This window comes from Zonotrichia albicollis, chromosome 1, assembly GCF_047830755.1.
Source record: "Zonotrichia albicollis isolate bZonAlb1 chromosome 1, bZonAlb1.hap1, whole genome shotgun sequence".
In the NCBI taxonomy this organism is placed as follows: Eukaryota; Metazoa; Chordata; class Aves; order Passeriformes; family Passerellidae; genus Zonotrichia; species Zonotrichia albicollis.
In genome coordinates, this window is record NC_133819.1 from 155,580,900 (window position 1) to 155,607,471 (window position 26,572).

General features: G+C 61.3%; 1 protein-coding gene across 12 annotated transcripts; it reads left to right on the top strand.

The window, feature by feature from the left end:
• Positions 1-26,535, top strand: GPAA1 (glycosylphosphatidylinositol anchor attachment 1). Of its 12 annotated transcripts, none has more exons than XM_074558898.1 (13): positions 1-153; positions 469-546; positions 1,739-1,912; positions 3,711-3,822; positions 7,970-8,117; positions 11,402-11,503; positions 12,842-13,038; positions 14,898-15,094; positions 17,486-17,638; positions 20,084-20,150; positions 21,566-21,759; positions 23,046-23,213; positions 24,658-26,535. In XM_074558898.1, exons 2-13 carry the CDS (start codon positions 473-475, stop codon positions 24,899-24,901), a joined length of 1,830 nt encoding a protein of 609 aa, XP_074414999.1. In that variant the 5' UTR covers positions 1-153; positions 469-472; the 3' UTR covers positions 24,902-26,535. The 12 variants fall into 12 exon arrangements, with proteins under 12 accessions (XP_074414999.1, XP_074415031.1, XP_074415039.1 ...); XM_074558893.1 differs by lacking the exons at positions 1-153; positions 469-546 and adding exons at positions 871-949; positions 3,622-3,649 and having other exon boundaries at positions 3,739-3,822; XM_074558876.1 differs by lacking the exons at positions 1-153; positions 469-546 and adding exons at positions 871-949; positions 14,740-14,755 and having other exon boundaries at positions 14,914-15,094.
• The last annotated feature ends 37 nt before the right edge of the window (positions 26,536-26,572 follow it).

Sequence of the window (26,572 nt, forward strand, 5' to 3'; positions counted from 1 at the left end):
GCCAGTTGTCCCCGCCCACATCCGTTGGCCCCGCCCCTCGCCTGGCACCCCCTGGCGGGGCGTGCCCTCGATCGCTGTCTCGGCGCTCTGCTCCCCGCCCTGGCCGCGCGCTCCGGCAGCGATTGAGCGGCCTGGCCTTGCCGTGCCCCGCAGGTTTTGTGGGATTTGGGGCTTTTTGGGACATTTTCGGGTTTTTGGGGGTCCCGGAGGGCACAGGGGGTGCGGGGCAGGGAGCTGGGCCGTGTGGGGGCTGTGGGGGGCGGGAGAATGTGGTGTGGAGGTGTGGGGGATGGCAGGGCCGAGGCCTGAGGGGGATTTGGGGTGTCCGTGGGGTGGCTGAGGCGTCTGGGGGGGCTCAATGGGGTTTGGGGTCTCTGTGGTTTTGGGGGGTCTCTGTGGGGTTTTTAGGGGCTCTGTGTGGGGTCCCGGTGCCCTCCTGACCCCACATCCCCCCCATATTTCCCCCAGATCCATGGGGCTGCTGTCAGACCCGCAGTGCCGGCGGGCGCTGGCCCGGCTGCTGCTGCAGCTCAACACCCCCTTATGGTGAGTGAGGGGGGACCCCAAAACATGGGGGGGACCCCAAAACATGGGGGGGACCCCAAAGCATGGAGGGCACCCCAAAGCATGGGGGGGCTCCCCAAAGCATGGGGGGGCTGCTGCTGCAGCTCAACACCCCCTTATGGTGAGTGAGGGGGGACCCCAAAACATGGGGGGGCTGCTGCTGCAGCTTAACACCCCCTTATGGTGAGTGAGGGGGGACCCCAAAATACCCGGGGGGACCCCAGAACACAGGGGGGACCCCAAAGCATGGGGGGGCTGCTGCTGCAGCTCAACACCCCCTTATGGTGAGTGTGGGGGGACCCCAAAACATGGGGGGGACCCCAAAATACCCTGAGGCACCCCAAAGCATGGGGGGGCTGCTGCTGCAGCTCAACACCCCCTTATGGTGAGTGAGGGGCACCCCAAAATACCCGGGGGGACCCCAAAACATGGGGGGGGGCCTGGGGGGAGCCTCAACACCCCCCCTATGGTGAGTCTGGGGCACCCCAAAATCCAGAGGAGTCTGGGGGAGACCTCAACACCCCCGTTATGGTGAGTCTGGGGGGCTCGGGGCACCCCTAAACCCCTCTCTGGTGAGTGGGGGGGACCCCAAAACTCTACTGAGGAGCAGGGGCGCCCCAAAACCCTCTTTGGGAATGGGGGGCTCTGGGGCAAAAGTCCTTGGGGTGATTTTGGGGTTACTTTTGGGGTGTCAGGGGTTATTTTTGGGGTGTGACTGGTGGGTTTGGGGTGTCTCTGGTGGTTATGGGGTTATTTTTGGGGTGTCACTGATGGATTTGGAGTACAATGGCAATTTTGGGGTGTCCCCCACAGTGTCCTGAGTTACCTGTCGGGGCTCACCTGGTTCCTGCTGTTACCTGTGCTGGGTTTGGGGTGTCACTGATGGTCATGGGGTGGGTTTGGGGTGTCACTGATGGGTTTGGGGTGTCCCTGGTGGTTTTGGGGTGTCACTGATGGGTTTGGGGTTACTTTTGGGGTGTCACTGATGGTTTTGGGGTGTCCCTCACAGCATCCTGAGTTACCTGTCGGGGCTCACCTGGTTCCTGCTGTTACCTGTGTTGGGTTTGGGGTGTCACTGATGGGTTTGGGGTGTCACTCATGGATTTGGGGTTACTTTTGGGGTGTCACTGATGGATTTGGGGTACAGATGGTGATTTTGGGGTGTCCCCCGCAGCATCCTGAGTTACCTGTCGGGGCTCACCTGGTTCCTGCTGCTCCCCGCCCTGGCGCCCCGCACGTACCTGTCCGAGAACGCCATGGGCTCCACCATGGTGGGCGAGGGCTCCGACCTGGGGGCGCGGGCGCTGGCGCTGGCCCGGGACTTCGGGGGGCACAAGAGGAAAGCGGGGTAAGAACCCCAGGATTTGGGGTTTGGGGGTTTTGAGAGGTTTGGGGTTGGATTTGGGGGGGTTTGGGGAGGGGGACACAGGCAGGAGTTTGGGGGGCACAAGAGGAAAGTGGGGTAAGAATGGGGGGTTTGGGGTCAGGTTTAGTGTTGGATTTGGGGATTTGGGGAGGGGGACATGCCTGGGACTTCGGGGGGCACAAGAGGAAAGCGGGGTAAGAACCCCAGGATTTGGGGTTTGGGGTTGGGGTTTGGGGGTTTTGAGGGGTTTGGGGTTGGGTTTGGGGGATTTGGGGAGGGGGACACAGGCAGGAGTTTGGGGGGCACAAGAGGAAAGCGGGGTAAGAACCCCGGGATTTGGGGTTTGGGATCAAGATTGTGGGGTTTGGGGTCAGGATTGGGGGATTTGGGGGGTTTGGGGTTGGATTTGGGGTTGGATTTGGGGGGTTTGGGGAGGGGGACAGGCCTGGGACTTTGGGGGGCACAAGAGGAAAGTGGGGTGAGACCCCCAGATTTGGGGTTTGGGGTTGGGTTTGGGGGATTTGGGGTTGGATTTGGGGGGTTTGGGGAGGGGGACAGGCCCGGGACTTTGGGGGGCACAAGAGGAAAGTGGGGTGAGACCCCCAGATTTGGGGTTTGGGGTTGGGTTTGGGGGATTTGGGGTTGGATTTGGGGGGTTTGGGGAGGGGGACAGGCCCGGGACTTTGGGGGGCACAAGAGGAAAGTAGGGTGAGACCCTCAGATTTGGGGTTTGGGGGCTTTGGGATTGGAATTTGGGGGATTTGGGGTTTGGGGAGGGGGACAGGCCCGGGAATTCAGGGGGCACAAGAGGAAAGCGGGATAATAACGGGGGGATTTGGGGTTTGGGAATTTGGGGGATTTGGGGTCGGTTTTGGGGGGTTTAGGGTCAGGTTTGGGGGGTTTGGGGAGGGGGAACAAACCCCGGAAATTTTTGGGGTTCAACTGGAGAGCAGGGTGACCCCTTTGGGGTTTGGGGGAGTTCTGGGGGGCTTCTCATCCCCACTCCTGGCTGGAGAGGCTGGAGAAGGGATTTGGGGAGGGTTTGGGGTGCCCCAATCCCATAAATGTTTATGGGAATGGCTGGAGCACAGCCTGTGGGGCTCAGGGATGCTCTGGGGTGCCTAAACCCCCTATGATTCTATGGGGCAGTGCCTGTGGGGTGGCTGGAGCAGAGCCTGTGGGGCTCAGGGATGCTCTGGGGTGCCTAAATCCCCTGTGATTCTATGGGGCAATGCCTGTGGGGTGGCTGGAGCAGAGCCTGGGGGTTTTGGGGACACACTGGGGTGCCTAAATCCCCTATGATTTCCCATATAGGGAGCACATTTCCCATATGGGGGGAATGCCCATGGGGTGGCTGGAGCACAGCCTGTGGGGTTTGGGAACGCTCTGGGGTGCCTAAATCCCCTATTTTACCCCATATTTTAGGGGCATGCCTGTGGCATGGCTGGAGCACAGCCTGTGGGGTTTGGGGACACTCTGGGGTGCCTAAATCCCCTATTTTACCCCATATATTCCACAGGGGCATGCCCGTGGCGTGGCTGGAGCACAGCCTGTGGGGCTCAGGGAAGGCTCAGGGTGCCTAAATCCCCTATTTTACCCCATATTTTAGGGACATGCCCGTGGCCTGGCTGGAGCAGAGCCTGTGGGGTTTGGGGACACTCTGGGGTGCCTAAATCTCCTATTTATTTCAGAGGGATGCCCGTGGCCTGGCTGGAGCAGGCCATGTTCCAGCTGGGGCTCAGGGACACTCTGGGGTGCCTAAATCCCCTATTTATTTTAGGGGCATGCCCGTGGCGTGGCTGGAGCAGGCCATGTTCCAGCTGGGGCTCGAGGTCCATGTGCAGCCCTTCAGCCGCACGCTGCCCTTCCCCGACGAGGCCCACGAGCGATACGTACGGACTGGGAGCACTGGGACAGACTGGGAGCACTGGGACAGACTGGGAATGGGACTGGGAGCACTGGGAATGGGACTGGGAATGGGACTGGGAGCACTGGGAATGGGGACTGGGAATGGGATGGGGAGCACTGGGACAGACTGGGAATGGGACCGGGAGCACTGGGACAGACTGGGAATGGGACTGGGACAGACTGGGAATGGGACTGGGGGGACTGGGAGGGACTGGGGGGACTGGGAATGGGACTGGGACAGACTGGGAATGGGACTGGGGGGACTGGGAGGGACTGGGATCACTGGGAATGGGACTGGGAGCACTGGGACAGACTGGGAATGGGACTGGGACAGACTGGGAATGGCACTGAGGGAACTGGGAATGGGACTGGGAATAGGACTGGGAGCACTGGGACAGACTGGGAGCACTGGGACAGACTGGGAATGGGACTGAGGGAACTGGGAGGGACTAGGGGGACTGGGAATGGGGACGGGGAGCACTGGGAGCACTGGGAATGGGACTGGGGGAACTGGGAGGGACTGGGAATGGGACTGGGAATGGGGACAGGGAGCACTGGGAGCACTGGGAATGGGACTGGGAATAGGACTGGGAGCACTGGGACAGACTGGGAATGGGGACTGGGAATGGGACTGGGACAGACTGGGAATGGGACTGGGAGCACTGGGACTGGGAATGGGACTGGGAATGGGACTGGGAGCACTGGGAATGGGAATGGGACTGGGAATGGGTACTGGGGGGACTGGGAGCACTGGGAATGGGACTGGAGGGACTGGGAGCACTGGGAATGGGACTGGGAATGGGATGGGGAGCACTGGGACAGACTGGGAATGGGACTGGGAGCACTGGGACAGACTGGGAATGGGAATGGGACTGGGAATGGGAATGGGACTGGGAGCACTGGGAATGGGACTGGGAATGAGGACGGGGAGCACTGGGAATGGGGACTGGGGGAACTGGGAGGGACTGGGAATGGGGACTGGGAATGGGACTGGGAGCACTGGGACTGGGAATGGGACTGGGACAGACTGGGAATGGGACTGGGAGCACTGGGACTGGGAATGGGTACTGGGGGGACTGGGAGCACTGGGAATGGGACTGGGGGCACTGGGAATGGGGACTGGGAATGGGATGGGGAGCACTGGGAGCACTGGGAATGGGACTGGGAGCACTGGGACAGACTGGGAATGGGACTGGGAAGGACTGGGAATGGAGACTGGGGGGACTGGGAAGGACTGGGAATGGGGACTGGGAGCATAGGGGAGATTGGGAGCACTGGGGGGACTGGGAGAAGGGGAAATAGGGGATTGGGGGGAACTGGGAGGGAGCAGTGGGAGCACTGGGAATGGGGGAACTGGGAGCTGGGGGAATGGGAGTACTGGGAGCACTGGGAATGGGCAAACTGGGGGCACTGGGAATGGGGACTGGGGGCGCTGAGAATGGGGACTGGAGGCACTGGGGGACTGGGGGAACTGGGAGGGACTGGGGGAGCTGGGGGAACTGGGAGCACTGGAGGGGACTGGGAGCCCTGGTAGGAGGGACTGGGAGCACTGGGGGAACTGGGAACTGCAGCAATGGTGGGACTGGGGGGACTGGGAGCACTGGGAGGGCGTAGTGGGGGGACTGAGGGGAGTGGGAACGATGGGGGAGCTGGGGGAATGGGGGAACTGGGAGCACTGGGAGGGGGGACTGGGAACAATGGGGGAATTGGGGGGCACTGGGGGGGGAGTGGGAACTGGGGGAACTGCGGTCCCAGGGCAGGTTTTGGGGTCCCTGTGTGATTTTGGGGTGCTGTCCCCCCAGCTGATCTGTGGCACCAACATGTTCGGGGTGCTGTGGGGATGTTGTTTAGGGATCTCAGGGTACATTTGGGGGTCCCTGTGTGATGTTGGGGTGTCTGTCTGTCTGTCCCTCCCCAGCTGGTCCGGGGCACCAACGTTTTCGGGGTGCTGTGGGGATGCTGTGTAGGGGTCCCTGTGTGATTTTGGGGTGTCTGTCTGTCTGTCCCTCCCCAGCTGGTCCGGGGCACCAACGTTTTTGGGGTGCTGTGGGGATGCTGTGTAGGGATCCCTGTGTGATGTCTGTCTGTCCGTCCCTCCCCAGCTGGTCCGTGGCTCCAACGTTTTCGGGGTGCTGTGGGGATGTTGTTTAGGGATCTCAGGGTACATTTGGGGTCCCTGTGTGATGTTGGGGTGTCTGTCTGTCTGTCCCTCCCCAGCTTGTCCATGGCACCAACGTTTTTGGGGTGCTGTGGGGATGATGGGGTTGCTGTGTGGGTTTGGGGGTTTCAGGGTGGGTCTGAGGGTCCCTGTGTGATGTTGGGGTGTCTGTCTGTCTGTCCCCCCCCAGCTTGTCCGTGGCACCAACGTTTTCGGGGTGCTGTGGGGATGCTGTGTTGTGGTCTCAGGGCAGGTTTGGGGTCCCTGTGTGATGTTGGGGTGTCTGTCTGTCCCTCCCCAGCTGGTCCGTGGCACCAACGTTTTTGGGGTGCTGTGGGGATGCTGTGTAGGAGTCCCTGTGTGATGTTGGGGTGTCTGTCTGTCCCTCCCCAGCTGGTCCGTGGCACCAAGGTTTTCGGGGTGCTGTGGGGATGTTGTGTTGGGGTCTCAGGGCAGGTTTGGGGTGCATGTGTGATTTTGGGGTGTCTGTCTGTCCCTCCCCAGCTGGTCCATGGCACCAACGTTTTCGGGGTGCTGTGGGGATGATGGGGTTGCTGTGTGGGTTTGGGGGTTTCAGGGTGGGTCTGAGGGTCTGTGTGTGATTTTGGGGTGTCTGTCTGTCTGTCCTTAGCTTGTCCGGGGCACCAACGTGTTCGGGGTGCTGCAGGGATGTTGTGTTGGGGTCTCAGGGCAGGTTTGGGGTGCATGTGTGATTTTGGGGTGTCTGTCTGTCCCTCCCCAGCTGGTCCATGGCACCAACGTTTTTGGGGTGCTGTGGGGACGTTGTGTTGGGGTCTCAGGGTACATTTGGGGGTCCCTGTGTGATGTTGGGGTGTCTGTCTGTCCTTAGCTTGTCCGTGGCACCAACGTTTTCGGGGTGCTGTGGGGATGATGGGGTTGCTGTTTGGGTTTGGGGTCTCAAGGCAGGTTTTGGGGTCCCTGTGTGATGTCTGTCTGTCTGTCCCTCCCCAGCTGGTCCGTGGCACCAACGTTTTTGGGGTGCTGTGGGGATATTGTGTTGGGGTCTCAGGGTATATTTAGGGGTCCCTGTGTGATGTTGGGGTGTCTGTCTGTCCCTCCCCAGCTGATCTGTGGCACCAACGTTTTCGGGGTGCTGCAGGGATGTTGTGTTGGGGTCTCAGGGTACATTTGGGGGTCCCTGTGTGATGTTGGGGTGTCTGTCTGTCTGTCCCTCCCCAGCTGGTCCGTGGCACCAACGTTTTTGGGGTGCTGTGGGGATATTGTGTTGGGGTCTCAGGGTATATTTAGGGGTCCCTGTGTGATGTTGGGGTGTCTGTCTGTCCCTCCCCAGCTGGTCCGTGGCACCAACGTTCTCGGGGTGCTGTGGGGATGATGGGGTTGCTGTTTGGGTTTGGGGTCTCAAGGCAGGTTTTGGGGTCCCTGTGTGATGTCTGTCTGTCTGTCCCTCCCCAGCTGGTCCGTGGCACCAACGTTTTTGGGGTGCTGTGGGGATGTTGTTTAGGGATCTCAGGGTACATTTGGGGGTCCCTGTGTGATGTTGGGGTGTCTGTCTGTCTGTCCCTCCCCAGCTGGTCCGTGGCACCAACGTTTTTGGGGTGCTGTGGGGATATTGTGTTGGGGTCTCAGGGTATATTTAGGGGTCCCTGTGTGATGTTGGGGTGTCTGTCTGTCCCTCCCCAGCTGGTCCGGGGCACCAACGTTTTTGGGGTGCTGTGGGGATGTTGTGTTGGGGTCTCAGGGTACATTTGGGGTCCCTGTGTGATGTCTGTCTGTCTGTCCCTCCCCAGCTGGTCCGGGGCACCAACGTTTTCGGGGTGCTGTGGGGATGTTGTGTTGGGGTCTCAGAGTATATTTAGGGGTCCCTGTGTGATTTTGGGGTGTCTGTCTGTCCTTAGCTTGTCCGTGGCACCAACGTTTTCGGGGTGCTGTGGGGATGCTGTGTAGGGGTCCCTGTGTGATGTTGGGGTGTCTGTCTGTCTGTCCCTCCCCAGCTGGTCCGGGGCACCAACGTTTTCGGGGTGCTCCGTGCCCCCCGCGCTGCCAGCACGGAGGCGCTGCTGCTGCTGGTGCCCTGCTCCGAGGGCAGCAAGAACAACCAGGCCGTGGGGCTGCTGCTGGCACTGGCCGGGTACTGCCGAGGTGAGGGGTGGAAAATGGGGGTCCTGGGGGGTAACGGGGGTCCTGGGGGGCTGTGGGGGGCACTGGGAACACTGGGGGGCTGCTCTGAGAGACCCCACAACAACCAGGCCGTGGGGCTGCTGCTGGCCCTGGCCGGGTACTGCCGAGGTGAGGGGGATAACGGGGGTCCTGGGGGGTAACGGGGGTCCTGGGGGGCTGTGGGGGTACTGGGGGGGGCTAATGGGGGTCCTGGGGGTGCTGGGGGGTATTGGGGTGCTGCTGGTGCCCTGCTCCGAGGGCAGCAAGAACAACCAGGCCGTGGGGCTGCTGCTGGCCCTGGCTGGGTACTGCCGAGGTGAGGGGGATAACGGGGGTCCTGGGGGGCTCTGGGGGTCCTGGGGGGCTCTGGGGGTCCTGGGGGGTAATGGGGGCACTGGGGGGCTGCTCTGAGGGACCCCACAACAACCAGGCCGTGGGGCGGCTGCTGGCACTGGCTGGGTACTGCCGAGGTGAGGGGGATAACGGGGGTCCTGGGGGGGCTAATGGGGGTCCTGGGGGGGCTAATGGGGGTCCTGGGGGTGCTGGGGGTCACTGGGAACACTGGGGTGCTGCTGGTGCCCTGCTCCGAGGGCAGCAAGAACAACCAGGCCGTGGGGCTGCTGCTGGCACTGGCGGGGTACTGCCGAGGTGAGGGGGATAACGGGGGTCCTGGGGGGCTGTGGGGGTCCTGGGGGGGCACTGGGAACACTGGGGGGCTAATGGGGGCACTGGGGGGCTGCTCTGAGGGACCCCACAACAACCAGGCCGTGGGGCGGCTGCTGGCCCTGGCGGGGTACTGCCGAGGTGAGGGCGATAACGGGGGTCCTGGGGGATAACGGGGGTCCTGGGGGATAACGGGGGTCCTGGGGAGCTAATGGGGGCACTGGGGGGTAATGGGGGTCCTGGGGGGGCTAATGGGGGCACTGGGGGGCTGCTCCGAGGGCAGCAAGAACAACCAGGCCGTGGGGCTGCTGCTGGCCCTGGCTGGGTACTGCCGAGGTGAGGGGGATAACGGGGGTCCTGGGGGGCTGTGGGGGTCCTGGGGGGCTAATGGGGGTCCTGGGGGTGCTGGGGGGCACTGGGGTGCTGCTGGTGCCCTGCTCCGAGGGCAGCAAGAACAACCAGGCCGTGGGGCTGCTGCTGGCACTGGCTGGGTACTGCAGAGATGAGGGGGATAACGGGGGTCCTGGGGGGCTCTGGGGGGGGTAATGGGGGTCCTGGGGGAGCTAATGGGGGTCCTGGGGGGTAATGGGGGGCACTGGGAACACTGGGGGGCTGCTCTGAGGGACCCCACAACAACCAGGCCGTGGGGCTGCTGCTGGCACTGGCTGGGTACTGCCGAGGTGAGGGGGCTAACGGGGGTCCTGGGGGGCTCTGGGGGTACTGGGGGGCTCTGGGGGTCCTGGGGGGTAATGGGGGTCCTGGGGGGTAATGGGGGGCACTGGGGATACTGGGGGGCTGCTCTGAGGGACCCCACAACAACCAGGCCATGGGGCGGCTGCTGGCCCTGGCTGGGTACTGCCGAGGTGAGGGGGTAACGGGGGTCCTGGGGGGCTCTGGGGGTCCTGGGGGGCTCTGGGGATACTGGGGATACTGGGGATACTGGGGACACTGGGAGCACTGGGGGCACTGGGGATACTGGGGGCACTGGGAATACTGCGGACACTGGGGGCACTGGGGACACTGGGGACACTGGGGATACTGGGGATACTGGGGGACACTGGGGATACTGGGAGCACTGGGGGACACTGGGGACACTGGGGATACTGGGGATACTGGGGATACTGGGGGCACTGGGGGCACTGGGAGCACTGGGGACACTGGGGATACTGGGGCTGTACTGGGTGTACTGGGCAGGCACTGGGGCCATACTGGGTGTACTGGTCCATACTGGTCAGTCCCACAGCTCCCAGTTTCCGCAGGCCAGGTGTACTGGGCCAAGGATCTGTACTGGGTATACTGGGTGTACTGGGTGTACTGGTTTATACTGGTCAGTCCCAGAGCTCCCAGTTTCCGCAGGCCAGGTGTACTGGGCCAAGGATCTGTACTGGGTGTACTGGTCCATACTGGTCAGTCCCACAGCTCCCAGTTTCCGCAGGCCAGGTGTACTGGGCCAAGGATCTGTACTGGGTGTACTGGTTTATACTGGTCAGTCCCAGAGCTCCCAGTTTCCGCAGGCCAGGTGTACTGGGCCAAGGATCTGTACTGGGGCCATACTGGGTGTACTGGTCCATACTGGTCAGTCCCAGAGCTCCCAGTTTCCGCAGGCCAGGTGTACTGGGCCAAGGATCTGTACTGGGGCCATACTGGGTGTACTGGTCCATACTGGTCAGTCCCAGAGCTCCCAGTTTCCGCAGGCCAGGTGTACTGGGCCAAGGATCTGTACTGGGTGTACTGGTTTATACTGGTCAGTCCCAGAGCTCCCAGTTTCCACAGGCCAGGTGTACTGGGCCAAGGATCTGTACTGGGTATACTGGGCCATACTGGGTGTACTGGTTTATACTGGTCAGTCCCAGAGCTCCCAGTTTCCACAGGCCAGGTGTACTGGGCCAAGGATCTGTACTGGGTATACTGGGCTGTACTGGGTGTACTGGTTTATACTGGTCAGTCCCAGAGCTCCCAGTTTCCACAGGCCAGGTGTACTGGGCCAAGGATCTGTACTGGGTATACTGGGCTGTACTGGGTGTACTGGTTTATACTGGTCAGTCCCAGAGCTCCCAGTTTCCGCAGGCCAGGTGTACTGGGTATACTGGGCCATACTGGGTGTACTGGTCCATACTGGTCAGTCCCAGAGCTCCCAGTTTCCACAGGCCAGGTGTACTGGGTATACTGGGCCATACTGGGTGTACTGGTCCATACTGGTCAGTCGCAGAGCTCCCAGTTTCCGCAGGCCAGGTGTACTGGGCCAAGGATCTGTACTGGGTGTACTGGTTTATACTGGTCAGTCCCAGAGCTCCCAGTTTCCGCAGGCCAGGTGTACTGGGCCAAGGATCTGTACTGGGGCTGTACTGGGCCATACTGGGTGTACTGGTTTATACTGGTCAGTCCCAGAGCTCCCAGTTTCCACAGGCCAGGTGTACTGGGCCAAGGATCTGTACTGGGGCTGTATTGGGTATACTGGGCCATACTGGGTGTACTGGTTTATACTGGTCAGTCCCAGAGCTCCCAGTTTCCGCAGGCCAGGTGTACTGGGCCAAGGATCTGTACTGGGTATACTGGGTGTACTGGTTTATACTGGTCAGTCCCAGAGCTCCCAGTTTCCCCAGGCCAGGTGTACTGGGCCAAGGATCTCATCTTCCTGGTGACCGAGCACGACCTGCTGGGGACACAGGCCTGGCTGGAGGCCTACCACGATGTCAACCTTACTGGTGAGACTGGGAGGGACTGGGAGGGACTGGGAGGGATGGTGGGACCTTACTGGTCAGACTGGGAGGGACTGGTGAGACTGGGAGGGACTGGGAGGGACTGGGAGAGATGGTGGGAACCTTACTGGTGAGACTGGGAGCACTGGGAGGGACTGGGAGGGATGGTGGAACCTTACTGGTCAGACTGGGAGGGACTGGGAGGGATGGTGGGGGACACAGTGCGATCCTTACTGGTCAGACTGGGAGCACTGGGAGGGACTGGGAGCACTGGGGCACAGGGTGTGATCCTTACTGGTCAGACTGGGAGCACTGGGAGGTGCATCCAGGTGACCTTGGCCAGAGCTGGACACAGTGACCACAGTGACCACAGTGGACATGGGGGGAACATGGGGGTCCTGTGGGTCCCATGGGGGTCCTGTGGCCATTCTGGGGGTCCCGTGGCTGTTCTGGGGGTCCCATGGCCATTATGGGGGTCCCATGGCTGTTCTGGGGGTCTCATGGGGGTCCCATGGCTGTTCTGGGGGTCTCATGGGGGTCCCATGGCCATTATGGGGGTCCCATGGCTGTTCAGGGGGTCTCATGGGGGTCCTGTGGCCATTCTGGGGGTCCCGTGGCTGTTCTGGGGGTCCCATGGCAATTCTGGGGGTCCCACGGGGGTCCTGTGGCTGTTCTGGGGGTCCCATGGCCATTATGGGGGTCCCGTGGCTGTTCAGGGGGTCCCCTGGGGGTCCTGTGGTCATTCTGGGGGTGCCATGGGGGTCTCAAGGGTCTGTGTCCCCCCAGACATCCACTCGGGGGGCATCCCAGGCCGGGCAGGGGCCATCCAGGCTGTGCTGATCACGGACACAGTGACCAGAGTGGACACAGGGGTCTCATGGGTGTCCCATGGCTCTGGGGGTCCTGTGGTCATTCTGGGGGTGCCATGGGGGTCTCAGGGGTCTGTGTCCCCCCAGACATCCACTCGGGGGGCATCCCAGGCCGGGCAGGGGCCATCCAGGCCGCGCTGGCCCTGGAGCTCAGCTCGGACGTGGTGACCAAGGCATGGACGCAGTGACCAGAGTGGACATGGGGGTCCCATGGGGGTCCCATGGGGGTCCCATGGCTCTGGGGGTCCTGTGGTCATTCTGGGGGTGCCATGGGGGTCTCAGGGGTCTGTGTCCCCCCAGACATCCACTCGGGGGGCATCCCAGGCCGGGCAGGGGCCATCCAGGCCGCTCTGGCACTGGAGCTCAGCTCGGACGTGGTGACCAAGGCATGGACGCAGTGACCAGAGTGGACATGGGGGTCCCATGGGGGTCCCGTGGCTGTTCTGGGGGGTCTCACGGGTGTCCCCCTCCCCAGACATCCAATCTGGAGGAATCCCAGGCCGGGCAGGGGCCATCCAGGCCGCGCTGGCCCTGGAGCTCAGCTCGGACGTGGTGACCAGCGTGGACGTGGCCGTGGAGGGGCTGAATGGACAACTGCCCAACCTGGACCTGCTGAACCTCTTCCACTCCTTCTGCCTCAAGAGCGGCCTGCTCTGCACCTTCCAGGGAAAGGTGGGCTCTGGGGGGTCCTGGGGGGGTCCTGGGGGGCTTTGGGGTGTCCTGGGGGGTGTTTGGGGGGTCCTGGGGGGCTTTGGGGGGTGTTTGGGGGGTCTGGGGGCTGCACTGCCCAATCTGGGCCTGCTGAACCCCTTCCACTCCTTCCAGAGCAATGTGGGGTCTGGGGGCTTCAGGAGGGCTTTGGGGGGTCTGGGGGCTGCTCTGCACCTTCCAGGGCAAGGTGGGCTCTGGGGGGTGTTTGGGGGGTCCTGAGGGGATTTGGGGGATCCTGGGGGGCTTTGGGGGGTGTTTGGGGGGTCTGGGGGCTGCACTGCCCAACCTGGGCCTGCTGAACCCCTTCCACTCCTTCCAGAGCAATGTGGGGTCTGGGGGCTTCAGGAGAGCTTTGGGGGGTCTGGGGGCTGCTCTGCACCTTCCAGAACAAGGTGGGGTCCTGGGGGGGGGCTTTGGGGGTGTCCTGGGGGGCTTCAGGGGGTCTGGGGGCTGCTCTGCACCCTTTAGGGCAAGGTGGGGGAGTCTGGGGTGTCCTGAGGGTCCCTGGCCAGGCTGAGGGGGTCAGTGGTCACTCCATGGTCACTCACTGAGCTGGAGGGGTTTTGGGGGGCACTGAGGGGTCAGTGGGGTCAGTGGGGTCAGTGGGGTCAGTGGTCACTCAGGGGTCACTCTCTCCCACAGCTGCCCCCCCCGGAGGGCCCCTCGGGCCCTGCCTATGCCCAGAGCCTGCGCACCCTGGGGCTGATGGTGCTGTGGGGTCAGTGGTCACTCAATGGTCACTCAGTGGTCACTCAGGGGTCACTCAGTGGTCACTAACACCCCTCTGTCCCACAGCTGCCCCCCCCGGAGGGCCCCTCAGGCCCCGCCTATGCCCAGAGCCTGCGCACGCTGGGGCTGATGGTGCTGGGGGGAGTCAGTGTCACTCTGGGGGGTCAGTGGTCACTCAGTGGTCACTCAGTGGTCACTCAGTGACCCCTGTCCCTTTGTCCCCCACAGCTGCCCCCCCCCCGGAGGGCCCCTCAGGCCCCGCCTATGCCCAGAGCCTGCGCACGCTGGGGGGGTCAGGGGGGCAATGGGGGTTCATTGAGTGGTCAGTGTGGTCAGTGGTCACTCAGTGGTCACTCAGTGGCCCCTCAGGCCCCGCCTATGCCCAGAGCCTGCACACCCTGGGGGGGTCAGGGGGGCAATGGGGGTTCATTGAGTGGTCAGTGGAGTCAGTGGTCACTCAGTGGTCACTCAGTGGCCCCTCAGGCCCCGCCTATGCCCAGAGCCTGCGCACGCTGGGGCTGATGGTGCTGGGGGGGCACTGAGGGGCACTGGCTGGGCTCGGGGGGCATTGGGGGGCACTGAGGGGTCAGTGGTCACTCAGTGGTCACTCAGTGGTCACTCAATGGTCATTCTCTCCCACAGCTGCCCCCCCCGGAAGGCCCCTCAGGCCCCGCCTATGCCCAGAGCCTGCGCACGCTGGGGGGGGGTCAGGGGGGCAATGGGGGTTCATTGAGTGGTCAGTGGTCACTCAGTGGTCACTCAGTGGTCACTCAGTGGCCCCTCAGGCCCCGCCTATGCCCAGAGCCTGCGCACCCTGGGGCTGATGGTGCTGGGGGGGCACTGAGGGGCACTGGCTGGGCTTGGGGGGCATTGGGGGGCACTGAGGGGTCAGTGGTCACTCAGTGGTCACTCAATGGTCATTCTCTCCCACAGCTGCCCCCCCCGGAGGGTCCCTCAGGCCCTGCCTATGCCCAGAGCCTGCGCACGCTGGGGGGGTCAGGGGGGCAATGGGGGTTCATTGAGTGGTCAGTGTGGTCAGTGGTCACTCAGTGGTCACTCAGGGGTCACTCAGTGGTCACTCTCTCCCACAGCTGCCCCCCCCGGAAGGCCCCTCAGGCCCCGCCTATGCCCAGAGCCTGCGCACGCTGGGGCTGATGGTGCTGGGCCAGGCCGGGGGCGGGCCCGGAGGGGCTCACGGGCTCTTCCTGCGCTTCCGCATCGAGGCCCTGACCCTGAGGGGCATCAACAGCTTCCGGCAGCACAAGTTCGACCTGGGGGTGCTGGGCAGGTGGGTCTGGGGGCTTTGGGGGGTCCCTGGGGGGCTTTGGGGGGTCCTGGGGGGGTCCCGAGGGGATTTGGGGGGTTTGGGAACCCTGAGGGTCCATGGGGGTCCCTGACCCTGCGGGGCATCAACAGCTTCTGGCAGCACAAGTTCGACCTGGGGGTGCTGGGAGAGTGGGTCTGGGGGCTTTGGGGGGTCCTGGGGGGGTCCCATGGGGATTTGGGGGGGTTTGGGAACCCTGAGGGTCCATGGGGGTCATGGGGGTCCATGGGGGTCATGGGGGTCCCTGACCCTGAGGGGCATCAACAGCTTCCGGCAGCACAAGTTCGACCTGGGGGTCCTGGGCAGGTGGGTCTGGGGTCCTGGGGGGGGTTGGGGGGGTCCCGTGGGGATTTGGGGGGGTCCCGTTGGGATTTGGGGGGTTTGGGAACCCCGGGGATCCATGGGGGTTCTGGGGGTCCCTGACCCTGAGGGGCATCAACAGCTTCCGGCAGCACAAGTTCGACCTGGGGGTGCTGGGAAACTGGGTCTGGGGGCTTTGGGGGCTTTGGGGGCTCCTGGGGGGGTCCCATGGGGATTTGGGGGGGTCCCGTTGGGATTTGGGGTCTTTGGGAACTCTGGGGGTCCATGGGGGTCCTGGGGGTCCCTGACCCTGAGGGGCATCAACAGCTTCCGGCAGCACAAGTTTGACCTGGGGGTGCTGGGCAGGTGGGTCTGGGGGCTTTGGGGGCTTTGGGGGGTCCTGGAGGTCTCCCCTGGATTTTGGGGATCCCAGGGGTCTCCCCTGACCCCAACCCCATTGCGCCCCCCAGGACCCTTGAGGGAATGTTCCAGAAGGGGGTTCCTCTATGGGGCTGGGGGTATCCTGGGGGTCTCTGTATTTGGGGGTGTCCCTGGGGGTCTCTCTGTATTTGTGGGGTGTCCCAGGGGGTCTCTCTGTATTTGGGGGGATTCTGGGGGTCTCTCCTGACCTCAAATCCCCCTCCCACCCCCAGGATCCTGCAGGGAATGTTCCAGAAGCTCCTGGAACCTTCTGGAACTTTGGGATTGGGGGGATCCTGGGGGTCTCTCTCTGTATTTGGGGGCGTCCCCAGGGGTCTCCCCTAACCCCAACCACATAATTCCCCCCAGGACCCTTGAGGGAATGTTCTGGAAGCTCCTGGAACCTTCTGGAACTTTGGGATTTGGGGGATTCCAGGGGGTCTCTCTTTGTGTTTAGGGGATCCCAGGGGGTCTCTCTCTGTATTTGGGGGTGTCCCTGGGGGTCTCCCCAGACCCCAACCTCATTTTCTCCCCCCAGGACCCTGCAGGGAATGTTCCGGAACCTTCTGGAACTTTGGGATTTGGGGGATCCTGGGGGTCTCTCTCTGTATTTTGGGGGTCTCTGTCTGTATTTGGGGGTGTCCCTGGGGGTCTCCCCAGACCCCAACCCCATTTTCTCCCCAGGATCCTGCAGGGAATGTTCTGGAAGCTCCTGGAACCTTCTGGAACTTTGGGATTGGGGGGATCCTGGGGGTCTCTCTCTGTATTTAGGGGATCCCCGGGGGTCTCTCTGTATTTGGGGGGTCTCTGTCTGTATTTGGGGGTGTCACAGGGGGTCTCCCCAGACCCCAACCTCATTTTCTCCCCCCAGGACCCTGCAGGGAATGTTCCGGAACCTTCTGGAACTTTGGGATTGGGGGATCCTGGGGGCCTCTCTCTGTATTTAGGGGATCCCAGGGGGTCTCTCTCTGTATTTGGGGTATCCCCAGGGGTCTCCCCAGACCCCAACCCCATTTTCTCCCCCCAGGACCCTGGAGGGAATGTTCCGGAACCTTCTGGAACTGTGGATTTGGGGGATCCTGGGGGTCTCTCTCTGTATTTTGGGGGTCTCTCTCTGTATTTGGGGGTGTCCCCGGGGGTCTCCCCAGACCCCAACCCCATTTTCAGCCCCCCCCCCCCCCAGGACCCTGCAGGGAATGTTCCGGAACCTTCTGGAACTGTGGATTTGGGGGGATTCTGGGGGTCTCTCTCTGTATTTTGGGGGTCTCTCTCTGTATTTGGGGTGTCCCCGGGGGTCTCCCCAGACCCCAACCCCATTTTCTCCCCCCAGGACCCTGGAGGGAATGTTCCGGAAGCTCCTGGAACCTTCTGGAACTTTGGGATTTTGGGGGGATCCTGGGGGTCTCTCTCTGTATTTTGGGGGTCTCTCTCTGTATTTGGGGGTGTCCCCGGGGGTCTCCCCAGACCCCAACCCCATAATCCCCCCCAGGACCCTTGAGGGAATGTTCCGGAACCTTCTGGAACTTTGGGATTGGGGGATCCTGGGGGTCTCTCTCTGTATTTTGGGGGTCTCTCTCTGTATTTGGGGTATCCCCGGGGGTCTCCCCAGACCCCAACCCCATTTTCTCCCCTCAGGACCCTGGAGGGAATGTTCCGGAAGCTGAACAACCTTCTGGAGCGGCTGCACCAATCCTATTTCCTGTACCTGCTGCCCTCGCTGTCCCGCTTCGTGTCCATCGGCTCCTACGTGCCCAGCCTGGCCCTGCTGCTGCTCGTGCTGGCCCTGCGCATATCCTGGGCTGAAAAACGGCAAAAACGGGAAAAACGGGGAAAAAACGGGAAAAAACGGTGAAAAACGGTGAAAAAATGGGGTAAAAATGGGGTAAAAACAAGGGGAAAATGGGGAATGGGGTCCTATGTGCAAAGCCTGGGGCTGCTGCTGCTCGTGCTGGCCCTGCGCATATCCTGGGGTGAAAAACGGCAGAAACGGGAAAAAACGGGGAAAAAACGTGAAAAAACGGTGAAAAATGGGGAAAAATGGGGTAAAAACAAGGGGAAAATGGGGAATGGAGTCCTACGTGCCCAGCCTGGCCCTGCTGCTGCTCGTGCTGGCCCTGCGCATATCCTGGGGTGAAAAACGGCAAAAACGGGAAAAACGGGGAAAAAATGTGAAAAAATGGTGAAAAACGGGGAAAAAACGGGGAAAAAATGGGGAAAATATGGGGAAAAAATGGGGTAAAAACAAGGGGAAAATGGGGAATGGGGTCATCCAGCCCTGCCCTGGGGATGCTGCTGCTCGTGCTGGCCCTGCGCATATCCTGGGGTGGAAAACGGCAAAAATGGGAAAAACGGGGAAAAAACGTGAAAAAACGGTGAAAAAATGGGGAAAATATGGGGTAAAAACAAGGGGAAATGGGGAATGGGCTCATCCAGCCCTGGGGCTGCTGCTGCTCGTGCTGGCCCTGCGCATATCCTGGGCTGAAAAACGGGGAAATTGGGAAAAACGGGGTAAAAACGTGAAAAAACGGTGAAAAACGGGGAAAAAATGGGGTAAAAATGGGGTAAAAACAAGGGGAAAATGGGGAATGGGCTCATCCAGCCCTGCCCTGGCCCTGTGCATATCCTGGGGTAAAACACTGGGAAATTGGGAAACAAAATGGGGAAAATGAGGAAAAACAGGGAAAAAATCAGCAAAAACGGTGAAAAAACGGTTAAAAAATAGGAAAAAATGGGGTGAAATTGAAAAAAATATGGGGAAAAAATGGGGGAAATGCAGATAAGAAATTGGGGGAAATGAGCAAAAAAATGGGGGAACTGGGGAAAAATGGGGATTTGGAGGAAAATTGGGGAAATGCGTGTTGGGGGAAATGGAGTTTTGGGGTGAAAAGGGAATTTGGGGGAGAAATGGGGTTTGGGGGGAAAAGAGAGGAAAAAGGGGAAATTTAGGGAAAATGGGGAGAAATGGGGGAATTGGGGGACAAGGTGGCAAAATGTGGGATTTTGGGGAAAAAGGGAAATTTTGGGGAGGCAAGAGGGGAAAATGGGCAAAGAGGGATTTGGGGAAAGGAGGGATTTGGGGGAAAATGAGGGATTTTTGGGAAAGGAGGGTTTTTGGGGGACAAGCAGGGATTTTGGGGGAAATGGGGGATTTTGGGAAAGAAGGGATTTGGGGGGAAAGGGAGGATTTTGGGGGAAAAGAGGGCATTTTAGGGGAAAGTGGGATTTTGGGGTAATAGCAGGGATTTTGGGGTTTGGGGGTATTTTGGGGTAAAAGCAGGGATTTTGGGGTTTGGGGGGGATATTGGGGGTAATAGCAGGGATTTTGGGGGTAAAAGGAGGATTTTGGAGTGAAAATGAGGGATTTTGGGATAAAAAGCAGGGATTTTGGGATTTGGGGGGATTTTGGGGTAAAAGCAGGGATTTTGGGGTAAAAGGAGGATTTTGGAGTGAAAATGAGGGATTTTGGGGTACAAAGCAGGGGTTTTGGGATTTGGGGGGATTTTGGGGTAAAAGCAGGGATTTTGGGAGGAAAAGGGGGGATTTTGGGGTAAAAAGGGGGGGATTTGGAGTGAAAATGGGGGAATTTGGGGTAAAAGCAGGGATTTTGGGGTTTGGGGGGGATTTTGGGGTAAAAGCAGGGATTTTGGGGGTAAAAGGAGGATTTTGGAGTGAAAATGAGGGATTTTGGGATAAAAAGCAGGGATTTTGGGATTTGGGGGATTTTGGGGGAAAAGCAGGGATTTTGGGGTTTGGGGGGATTTTGGGGTAAAAGCAGGGATTTTGGGGGTAAAAGGAGGGATTTTGGGGTATAAAGGGAGGATTTTGGGGTGAAAAGGAGGGATTTTGGGGTAAAAGCAGGGATTTTGGGGGGAAAGGGAGGATTTTGAGGTTTGGGGGGATTTTGGGGTATAAAGGGAGGATTTTGAGATAAAAGCAGGGATTTTGGGGGTAAAAGGAGGGATTTTGGTGTATAAAGGGAGGATTTTGGGGTGAAAAGGAGGGATTTGGGGGGATTTTGGGGTATAAAGGGAGGATTTTGAGGTAAAAGCAGGGATTTTGGGGGTTAAAGGAGGGATTTTGGGGGATTTTGGGGTATCAAGGGAGGATTTTGGGGGGATTTTGGGGGATTTTGGGGTATAAAGGGAGGATTTTGGGGGGATTTTGGGGCGATTTTGGAGGATTTTGGGGGATTTTGAGGTCCGAGTGTCCGTCCCTTTCCTTGACCCCTCCCCACGCCCTGGACCTGTGGATGCGGCTGAGCCGGGGCGAGGAGGGGGAGGGGGAGACCCCCCCCGGGGAGGTGAGGAGACCCCAGACCCACCCCGGGACCCCCACCCTGACCCTGGCACCCCCTGTGCCCCCATTTCCCCATTTCCCCCCATTTTTACCCCGTTTTTCCCCATTTTTCCATTGTTTTTACTCCTGTGCCCCTCACGTTGATGCCTGGCACACCCTGTGCCCCCCATTCTGACCCCTGGGACCCCCATCCCTGCCCCCCTGGCACCCCCTGTGCCCCCATTTCCCCATTTCCCCCCATTTTTACCCCATTTTTCCCCATTTTTCCATTGTTTTCACTCCTGTGCCCCTCACGTTGATGCCTGGCACACCCTGTGCCCCCCACCCTGACCCCATTGTGACCCCCTGTGCCCCCCATTCTGACCCCTGGGACCCCCACCCTGACCCCATCCCTGCCCCCCTGTGCCCCCATTTCCCCCATTTTTACCCCATTTTTCCCCATTTTTCCATTGTTTTTACTCCTGTGCCCCCTGCACTGACGCCTGGCACACCCTGTGCCCCCCATTTTCCCCCATTTTCCCCAATTTTTCCCGTTTCTCCCCCATTTTTACCCCCATTTTCCTCATTTTCCCCTTGTTTTTACTCTTGTGGTGCCCCCCCATTCTGGCTCCTGGCACCCCCTGTGCCCCCATTTCCCCCCATTTTTACCCCATTTTTACCCCATTTTTCCATTGTTTTCACTCCTGTGCCCCCTGCACTGACGCCTGGCACACCCTGTGCCCCCCATTCTGACCCCATTTTCCCCAATTTTTCCCGTTTCTCCCCCATTTTTACCCCATTTTCCTCATTTTTCCCCCTTGTTTTTTACTCTTGTGGTGCCCCCCCATTCTGGCCCCTGGCACCCCCTGTGCCCCCCCACCCTGACCCCATTGTGACCCCCTGTGCCCCCCACCCTGACCCCTGGGACCCCCACCCTGACCCCCTGTGCCCATCTGTACCCCCATTATAACACCCTGTACCCCCATTATACCCCCTGTGCCCACTTGTGCCCACCTGTACCCCCATTATAACCCCATTCCTGTGCCCCCCAGGCTCGGGGGTCCCTGGTGCCCCCCATCCTGGTGTCCTGGGGGGCTGGCACTGCCCTGTACCTGCTGGGACCCCCTGTGCCCACCTGTGCCCCCTGTACCCCCTGTACCCCATTATAACACCCTGTACCCACCTGTGCCCACCTGTGCCCCCTGTACCCCATTATAACACCCTGTGCCCCACACCCTGTGCCCACTGTGCCCCCTCTCTGTGCCCCCCAGGCTCGGGGGTCCCTGCTGTGGCTGGTGCCCCCCATCCTGGTCTCCTGGGGGGCTGGCACTGCCCTGTACCTGCTGGCACCCCCTGTGCCCACCTGTGCCCACCAGTGCCCCCTGTACCCCATTATAACACCCTGCACCCCCATTATAACCCCATTCCTGTGCCCCCCAGGCTCGGGGGTCCCTGCTGTGGCTGGTGCCCCCCATCCTGGTGTCCTGGGGGGCTGGCACTGCCCTGTACCTGCTGCCCGTGCGGGGCCAGGCCGTGGCCACCCAGCACTTCCCCGTGGGCGAGGCCGAGGCCGTGGTGCTGGCACTGATTGGCATCTACGTGGCGGGGATGGCGCTGCCCCACAGCACGCACAGGTGAGCCTGGCACTGCCCCACAGCACCCACAGGTGAGGGGGCACTGCCCCACAGGTACCCACAGGTCCCCACAGGTACCCATAGGTACAGCTGGCGCTGCCCCACCGCACCCACAGGTGAGCCTGGCACTGCCCCATGGCATCCACAGGTACACACAGGTACAGCTATAGGATGGCACTGCCCCACAGCACCCACAGGTGAGCTGGTACAGGTACCCACAGGTACAGCTGGCACTGCCCCACAGTACCCACAGGTGAGGGGGCACTGCCCCACAGGTACCCACAGGTCCCCACAGGTACCCACAGGTACACACAGGTACAGCTATAGGATGGCACTACCCCACAGCACGCATAGGTGAGCCTGGCACAGGTACCCACAGGTACAGGTGTGGGGCTGGCACTGATTGGCATCTACGTGGCGGGGATGGCGCTGCCCCACAGCACCCACAGGTGAGCTGGCACTGCCCCACAGGTACCCACAGGTACACACAGGTACAGCTGGCACTGCCCCACAGCACGCATAGGTGAGCCTGGCACAGGTACACACAGGTACAGGTGTGGGGCTGGCACTGATTGGCATCTACGTGGCGGGGATGGCGCTGCCCCACAGCACCCACAGGTGAGGGGGCACTGCCCCATGGCATCCACAGGTACCCACAGGTACAGGTGTGGGGTGGCACTGCCCCACAGGTACATACAGGTGAGCTGGCACAGGTACAGGTGTGGGCTGGTACCAGTGTGTGACACTGGTGGTGGTGACACCATGTGACAGGGGTGGTGACACCATGTGGCCCTTGGTCCCCAGGGCCCTGTCCGGCGGTGGCCAGCGTGGCTGGATGTCCCTGGGATGGTGGCACATGGTGGCACTGTGTCACACTGTGTGACAGGGCTGGTGGCACTGTGTCACACTGTGTGACAGGGATGGTGGCACTGTGTCACACTGTGTCACACCGTGTCCCTGTCCCCACAGGGCCCTGTCCGGCGGTGGCCAGCGTGGCTGGATGTCCCTCAAGCTGGTGGCACTGTGTCACACTGTGTGACAGGGATGGTGACAGGGGTGGTGGCACTGTGTCACAGGGATGGTGGCACTGTGTCACACTGTGACACTAACACTGTCCCTGTCCCCACAGGGCCCTGTCCGGGGGTGGCCAGCGTGGCTGGATGTCCCTGGGATGGTGGCACTGTGTCACACTGTGTGACAGGGATGGTGGCACTGTGTCACACTGTGTGACAGGGGTGGTGGCACTGTGTCACACTGTGTCACACCGTGTCTCTGTGTGTCCCCAGGGCCCTGTCCGGCGGTGGCCAGCGCGGCTGGATGTCCCTCAAGCTGGTGGCCCTGCTGGCCCTGGCCCTGCTGCTCTCGTGCCTGGCCCTGCTCAACTTCTCCCTGGGCTTCCTGCTGGGCGCCACCCTGGTGCCACCTGCGGCTGCTGTGAGACCCGGGGGAAACAGGTGAGACACACCTGGGACACCTGGGGACAGGTGACACACACCTGGGACACCTGGGGACATGGGGAGAGCCTGGGGACACCCTGGTGCCACCTGCGGCCGCTGTGAGACCCGGGGGAAACAGGTGAGACATGGGGACAGGTGAGACACCTGGGACACCTGGGGACACCCTGGTGCCACCTGCAGCCACTGTGAGACCTGGGGGAAACAGGTGAGACACACCTGGGGACAGGTGAGGGACATGGGGAGAGCCTGGGGACACCCTGGTGCCACCTGCGGCCGCCGTGAGACCTGGGGGAAACAGGTGAGGGACACCTGGGCACACCTGGGGACACCCTGGTGCCACCTGTGGCTGCTGTGAGACCTGGGGGAAACAGGTGAGGGACACCTGGGGACAGGTGAGGGACACCTGGGGACATGGGGAGAGCCTGGGGACACCCTGGTGCCACCTGTGGCTGCTGTGAGACCTGGGGGAAACTGGTGAGGGACACCTGGGGACACCTGGGGACACCCTGGTGCCACCTGTGGCTGCTGTGAGACCCGGGGGAAACAGGTGAGGGACACCTGGGGACAGGTGAGACACACCTGGGACACCTTATGGACAGGGGAGAGCCCCTGGGGACACTTCAGTTCCCAGGTGTCTCAGGGTGGTCCCAGGTGTCTCTAACCCCCCTCCCCATTTCAGGCTGCCCCTGGCCATCCTGCTGGTTCTCACCACCCCGGGTTGGTCTCTGTTCCTGGTGGTCTCAGGGTGGTCCCAGGTGTCTCTAACCCCCCTCCCCATTGCAGGCTGCCCCTGGCTGTGCTCCTGGTTCTCACCACGCCGGGTCTGTCGCTGTTCCTGGGGGTCTCAGGGGTCTCAGCGTGGTCCCAGGTGTCTCTAACCCCCCTCCCCATTTCAGGCTGCCCCTGGCCGTGCTCCTGGTTCTCACCACGCCGGGTCTGTCGCTGTTTCTGGGTGGTCTCAGGGTGGTCCCAGGTGTCTCTAACCCCCCTCCCCATTTCAGGCTGCCCCTGGCCATCCTGCTGGTTCTCACCACGCCGGGTCTGTCCCTGTTCCTGGGTGGTTCCTGGGGGTCTCAGGGTGGTCCCAGGTGTCTCTAACCCCTCTCCCCATTTCAGGCTGCCCCTGGCCATCCTGCTGGTTCTCACCACGCCGGGTCTGTCGCTGTTCCTGGGTGGTCTCAGGGTGGTCCCAGGTGTCTCTAACCCCCCTCCCCATTGCAGGCTGCCCCTGGCCATCCTGCTGGTTCTCACCACGCCGGGTCTGTCGCTGTTCCTGGGGGTCTCAGGGTGGTCCCAGGTGTCTCTAACCCCCCTCCCCATTTCAGGCTGCCCCTGGCCGTGCTCCTGGTTCTCACCACCCCGGATCTGTCGCTGTTCCTGGGTGGTTCCTGGGTGGTCTCAGGATGGTCCCAGGTGTCTCTAACCCCCCTCCCCATTTCAGGCTGCCCCTGGCCGTGCTCCTGGTTCTCACCACGCCGGGTCTGTCGCTGTTCCTGGCGGTGCTGCTGGAGCGGGAGCTGCTGGAGGCACCGGCGGGGCTGGGCGAGGCCTGGCAGCGCTTCCTGGGGGCGCTGGGCCAGGGGCTGCTGCAGGAGCACCTGCACGGGGCGCACCTGAGCCCCCTGCTCTGCCTGGGGGCGTACCCGTGCTGGCTGCTGCTGTGGAACGTGCTCTTCTGGAAATAAACCATGGGGATGGGCGCATGGACACGGGACGGACACACGGACACGGCATGGACACACAGACACATGGAGAGACCCCTCACCTGAGCCCCCTGCTCTGCCTGGGGGCGTACCCGTGCTGGCTGCTGCTCTGGAACGTGCTGTTCTGGAAATAAACCATGGGATGGACACACAGACACACGGACAGACCCCTCACCTGAGCCCCCTGCTCTGCCTGGGCATCCATCCCTGCTGGCTGCTGCTGTGGAACGTGCTCTTCTGGAAATAAACCATGGGGGTGGGCATACGGAGAGACCCCTCACCTGAGCCCGCTGCTCTGCCTGGGGGCGTACCCGTGCTGGCTGCTGCTGTGGAACGTGCTCTGCTGGAAATGAGTGATGGACAGACAGACAGACATGGGATGGACGCACGGACACGGGGATGGACACACGGACATGGGGTGGACACACAGACACGGGGATGGATGCACAGACACAGGATGGACACACGGACACGGGGATGGACACACAGACACAGGGATGGATGCATGGACACGGGGATGGACACATGGACACGGGGATGGACTCACGGACACAGGGATGGACACACGGACACGGGGATGGACATACAGACAGGGGATGGACACATGGACACGGGGATGGACACACGGACAGGGGATGGACACACGGACACAGGGATGGTTACACAGACCGGGGATGGACACACAGATGGACACACGGACAGATGTCCAGCAGGCACAGGCCCACGGACAGTCCCACAGAGGGACCCCTGTGACAGCGACAGCCCCGGATGGACACACGGACAGAGCCACAGACAGACACACGGACAGACCCACAATGGGCCTACAGACACATGGGAAGACCCTTGGATGGACCCACAGACACACGGACGGACATACGGACAGAGCCACCAACAGACACATGGACAGACACACGGACAGACCCCCAGATGGACACACGGACAGAGCCCTGGATGGACACACGGACACACAGACAGAGCCCAGGGCGTGGTTCATTAATGGGCACAACTTTGTTAATGGGCGTGGCTTATGTGCAAGAGATGTGGTTTATTAAGGGGTGTGGCCTGTGTTAAGGGGCGTGTCTTATGTGTGGGGAGGCGTGGTTTGTTAATGGCCATGTCTCATGTGAGAGGCGTGGTTGATGGGCGTGGCCTTTGTTAATGGGCATGTCTTATGCACAAGGGGCGTGGCCTGTTAATGGGTGTCTTGTGTTAATGGACATGATTCATTAAGGGGCATGGCTTTGTTAATGGGCGTGTCTTACATGGTTTGTTAATGGGTGTGTGTTATGCAGGGAGGGGTGGTTTGTTAATGGGCGTGGCTTATGTGCAGGGGCAATCATTAAGGGGCGTGGCTTTATTAATGGGCGTGTCTTACATGGTTTGTTAATGAGCGTGTCTTACATGGTTTGTTAATGCTCACAGCCTTTGTTAATGGTGTCTCTTATGTGCGGGAGGCGTGGTTTCTTAAGGGGCGTGGCTTTTTGCAGGGGCGCGGTTTTGTTCACAGGCGTGGGGTTCGCTCGGGGGCGTGGTCTACCGTGTGGGCGTGGTCTCTCCCCGTGCTCCTCCCCCTCCCTCCGCCAGGGGGCGCCGCAATAAAAGCCGTTACCGTGTCACGCGCCTGCCGGTGACGTCACTCCCATCCCTCCCTCT